At 50.7% G+C, this 5,083-nt stretch overlaps 1 protein-coding gene across 1 annotated transcript; it reads left to right on the top strand.

Moving 5' to 3' along the window:
* Nucleotides 1–1,025: 1,025 nt before the first annotated feature.
* Nucleotides 1,026–2,622, top strand: LOC140906100 (uncharacterized). Its single transcript, XM_073329609.2, has 2 exons — nucleotides 1,026–1,561; nucleotides 2,150–2,622. The coding sequence occupies exons 1-2, from the start codon at nucleotides 1,093–1,095 to the stop codon at nucleotides 2,590–2,592; spliced, it is 912 nt and encodes a 303-aa protein (XP_073185710.2). The 5' UTR covers nucleotides 1,026–1,092; the 3' UTR covers nucleotides 2,593–2,622.
* Nucleotides 2,623–5,083: the final 2,461 nt, after the last annotated feature.

The following is a 5,083-nucleotide window of genomic DNA, read 5'->3' on the forward strand; positions in this document are numbered from 1 at the left end:
GGATCGCATTGTCATGCAGGTTTGGGATGACAAGCAGTGGCTGCAGAACTTTCGGATGAGCAAGACCACATTCCTGGATTTGTGTGCAGAACTCACCTGAGCCCTACAGTGCAGGGACACCAAAATGGGAGCTGCACTGAGAGTGGAGAGGAGAGTGGCTATTGCACTGTGGAAACTTGAAATGCCAGATTACTACCAGTCAGTCAGGAATCAATTTGGTGTCGGAAATCCACCACAGGGGCCCTTGTCAAACAAGTATGCAGGGCCATTAATCACCTCCTGCTACAGAGGACTATCACAGGACTGGGCAATGTACAGGACATAATGGATGGTTTTGTAGTAATGAGGTTCCCAAACTAGGGTGGGGAGGAGTGATAGATGGCACACATATCCCTATTTTAGCACTGACCACCTTGCCAGAGTACATCAGCAGAAAGGGCTACTTTTCTATGGTAATGCAAGCATTGGTGGATCACCGAGGATGCTTTACCAACATCAGTGTGAGCTGGTCAGGGAAGGTGCACGACATGTACATCATTAAGACCACAGGACTGTTCATAAAACTGCAAGCAGGGACTTTCTTTCCCAACCGGCGAATTACCACTGGGAATAGTGATCCTAAGCCCTGGTCTACACTAGGACTTTAGGTCGAATTTAGCAACGTTAAATCGATTTAAACCTGCACCCGTCCACACAGTGAAGCCCTTTATTTCGACTTAAAGGGCTCTTAAAATCGATTTCCTTACTCCACCCCTGACAAGTGGATTAGCGCTTAAATCGACGTTCCCAGCTCGAATTTGGGGTACTGTGGACACAATTCGATGGTATTGGCCTCCGGGAGCTATCCCAGAGTGCTCCATTGTGACCGCTCTGGACAGCACTCTCAACTCAGATGCACTGGCCAGGTAGACAGGAAAAGAACCGCGAACTTTTGAATCTCATTTCCTGTTTGGCCAGCGTGGCAAGCTGCAGGTGACCATGCAGAGCTCATCAGCACAGCTGACCATGATGGAGTCCCAGAATCGCAAAAGAGCTCCAGCATGGACCGAACGGGAGGTACGGGATCTGATCGCTGTTTGGGGAGAGGAATCCATGCTATCAGAACTCCGTTCCAGTTTTCGAAATGCCAAAACCTTTGTGAAAATCTCCCAGGGCATGAAGGACAGAGGCCATAACAGGGACCCGAAGCAGTGCCGCGTGAAACTGAAGGAGCTGAGGCAAGCCTACCAGAAAACCAGAGAGGCGAACAGCCGCTCTGGGTCAGAGCCCCAAACATGCCGCTTCTATGATGAGCTGCATGCCATTTTAGGGGGTTCAGCCACCACTACCCCAGCCGTGTTGTTTGACTCATTCAATGGAGATGGAGGCAATACGGAAGCAGGTTTTGGGGACGAAGAAGATGATGATGAGGAGGAGGTTGTAGATAGCTCACAGCAAGCAAGCGGAGAAACCGGTTTTCCCGACAGCCAGGAACTGTTTCTCACCCTAGACCTGGAGCCAGTACCCCCCGAACCCACCCAAGGCTGCCTCCTGGACCCAGCAGGCGGAGAAGGGACCTCTGGTGAGTGTACCTTTTAAAATGCTATACATGGTTTAAAAGCAAGCATGTGAAAGGATTACTTTGCCCTGGCATTTGCAGTTCTCCTAGATGTAGTCCTAAAGCCTTTGCAAAAGGTTTCTGGGGAGGGCAGCCTTATTTCGTCCTTCATGGTAGGACACTTTTATCACTCCAGGCCAGTAACACATACTCGGGAATCACTGTAGAACAAAGCATTGCAGTGTATGTTTGCTGGCATTCAACCAAAATCCGTTCTTTCTCTCTCTGTGTTATCCTCAGGAGAGTGAGATATAATTCATGGTCACCTGGTTGAAATAGGGTGCTTTTCTTCAGGGACACTCAGTATAGCCCATTCCTGCTGGGCTGTTTGCCTGTGGCTGAACAGAAATGTTCCCCGCTGTTAGCCACGGGGAGGGGGGAGGGCTGAGGGGGTAGTCACGCGGTGGGAGGAGGCAAAATGCGACCTTGTAACGAAAGCACATGTGCTATGTATGTAATGTTAACAGCAAGGTTTACCCTGAAAGAGTGTAGCCACTGTTTTATAAAATGTGTCTTTTTAAATACCGCTGTCCCTTTTTTTTTCTCCACCAGCTGGATGTGTTTCAATGATCACAGGATCTTCTCCTTCCCAGAGTCTAGTGAAGCTTAGAAAGAAAAAAAAACGCACTCGAGATGAAATGTTCTCCGAGCTAATGCTGTCCTCCCACACTGACAGAGCACAGACGAATGCGTGGAGGCAAATAATGTCAGAGTGCAGGAAAGCACAAAATGACCGGGAGGAGAGGTGGAGGGCTGAAGAGAGTAAGTGGCGGGCTGAAGACAGGGCTGAAGCTCAAATGTGGCGGCAGCGTGATGAGAGGAGGCAGGATTCAATGCTGAGGCTGCTGCAGGACCAAACCAGAATGCTCCAGTGTATGGTTGAGCTGCAGCAAAGGCAGCTGGAGCACAGACTGCCACTGCTGCCCCTCTGTAACCAACCGCCCTCCTCCCCAAGTTCCATAGCCTCCACACCCAGACGCCCAAGAACGCGGTGAGGGGGCCTCCGGCCAACCAGCCACTCCACAACAGAGGATAGCCCAAAAAAAAGAAGGCTGTCATTCAATAAATTTTAAAGTTGTAAACTTTTAAAGTGCTGTGCTTAAAGTGCTGTGTGGCATTTTCCTTCCCTCCTCCACCACCCCTCCTGGGATACCTTGGTAGTCATCCCCCTATTTGTGTGATGAATGAATAACGAATGCATGAATGTGAAGCAGCAATGACTTTATTGCCTCTGCAAGCGGTGATTAAAGGGAGGAGGGGAGGGTGGTTAGCTTACAGGGAAGTAGAGTGAACCAAGGGGCGGGGGGTTTCATCAAGGAGAAACAAACAGAACTTTCACACTGTAGCCTGGCCAGTCATGAAACTGGTTTTCAAAGCTTCTCTGATGCATACCGCGCCCTCCTGAGCTCTTCTAACCGCCCTGGTGTCTGGCTGCGCGTAACCAGCAGCCAGGCGATTTGCCTCAATCTCCCACCCCGCCATAAACGTCTCCCCCTTACTCTCACAGATATTGTGGAGCACACAGCAAGCAGTAATAACAGTGGGAATATTGGTTTCGCTGAGGTCTAAGCGAGTCAGTAAACTGCGCCAGCGCGCCTTTAAACGTCCAAATGCACATTCTACCACCATTCTGCACTTGCTCAGCCTGTAGTTGAACAGCTCCTGACTACTGTCCAGGCTGCCTGTGTACGGCTTCATGAGCCATGGCATTAAGGGGTAGGCTGGGTCCCCAAGGATACATATAGGCATTTCAACATCCCCAACAGTTATTTTCTGGTCTGGGAAGAAAGTCCCTTCCTGCAGCTTTTGAAACAGACCAGAGTTCCTGAAGATGCGAGCGTCATGCACCTTTCCCGGCCATCCCACATTGATGTTGGTGAAACGTCCCTTGTGATCCACCAGAGCTTGCAGCACTATCGAAAAGTACCCCTTGCGGTTTATGTACTCGCCGGCTTGGTGCTCTGGTGCCAAGATAGGGATATGGGTTCCGTCTATAGCCCCACCACAGTTAGGGAATCCCATTGCAGCAAAGCCATCCACTATGACCTGCACATTTCCCAGGGTCACTACCCTTGATATCAGCAGATCTTTGATTGTGTGAGCTACTTGCATCACAGCAGCCCCCACAGTAGATTTGCCCACTCCAAATTGATTCCCAACTGACCGGTAGCTGTCTGGCATTGCAAGCTTCCACAGGGCTATCGCCACTCGCTTCTCAACTGTGAGGGCTGCTCTCATCCTGGTATTCATGCGCTTCAGGGCAGGGGAAAGCAAGTCACAAAGTTCCATGAAAGTGCCCTTACGCATGCGAAAGTTTCGCAGCCACTGGGAATCGTCCCAGACCTGCAACACTATGCGGTCCCACCAGTCTGTGCTTGTTTCCCGAGCCCAGAATCGGCGTTCCACAGCATGAACCTGCCCCATTAGCACCATGATGCATGCATTGGCAGGGCCCATGCTTTCAGAGAAATCTGTGTCCATGTCCTGATCACTCACGGGACCGCGCTGACGTCGCCTCCTCGCCCGGTATCGCGTTGCCATGTTCTGGTGCTGCATATACTGCTGGATAATGCGTGTGGTGGTTGATGTGCTCCTAATTGCCAAAATGAGCTCAGCGGCCTCCATGCTTGCCTTGGTATGGCGTCCGCACAGAAAGAAGGCGCGGAACGATTGTCTGCTGTTGCTCTGACGGAGGGAGGGGCGACTGACGACACGGCTGACAGGGTTGGCTTCAGGGAGCTAAAATCAACAAAGGGTGTGCCTGTACATCAAGGAGTATTTCAGGCAGGACTGCACGGAGGGTTCCAATAAGAAATGGTGCACCAAAGTTATCGTTGTTATTGGAACAAGGAGGTTAGCCTGGCCTCTGATTGATACATGGCTAGATTAACCTCGCTGTGCCTTCTCTGTGACTGACTGCAGTGTGATCTAGACAGGGGAGGAGGAAAATGAGTCCAAAACAAATCTGGTCTATTTCTTGTTCTGACCCACTCCATCGATCCTTTACATCTTTGGCTGGCAGCAGACAAAAAAGGCGCGAAATGATTGTCTGCCCTTGCTTTCACGGGGGGAGGGAGGGTGGGAACGGGGTCCTGACGATATGTACCCAGAACCACCCGCGACAATGTTTTAGCCCCATCAGGCATTGGGATATCAACCCAGAATTCCAATGGGCAGTGGAGACTGCGGGAACTGTGGGATAGCTACCCACAGTGCAACGCTCCAGAAGTCGACGCTTGCCTCGGTACTGTGGAAGCGCTCCGCCGAGTTAATGCACTTAATGCACTTAGAGCATTTTCTGTGGGGACACACACACTCGAATATATAAAACCGATTTCAAAAAAACCGACTTCTATAAATTCAACCTAATTTCGTAGTGTAGACATACCCTAAGAGACACAGCACACCCCTTGCTCCCACGGCTCATGAAGCCATACACTGGCCACCTTGACAGCACCAAGGAGTGCTTCAACTACAGGTTCAGCA

The sequence above is a fragment of the Lepidochelys kempii genome, chromosome 2 (assembly GCF_965140285.1).
Source record: "Lepidochelys kempii isolate rLepKem1 chromosome 2, rLepKem1.hap1, whole genome shotgun sequence".
Lineage (NCBI taxonomy): Eukaryota > Metazoa > Chordata > Testudines > Cheloniidae > Lepidochelys > Lepidochelys kempii.

Coding starts and splice junctions, on each gene's coding strand:
- LOC140906100 (XM_073329609.2), top strand. CDS start 1,093: ATGCTATCAGAACTCCGTTCCAGTTTTCGAAATGCCAAAACCTTTGTG. Junction 1,562..2,149: donor AGGCGGAGAAGGGACCTCTG/GTGAGTGTACCT, acceptor TTTCTCCACCAG/CTGGATGTGTTTCAATGATC.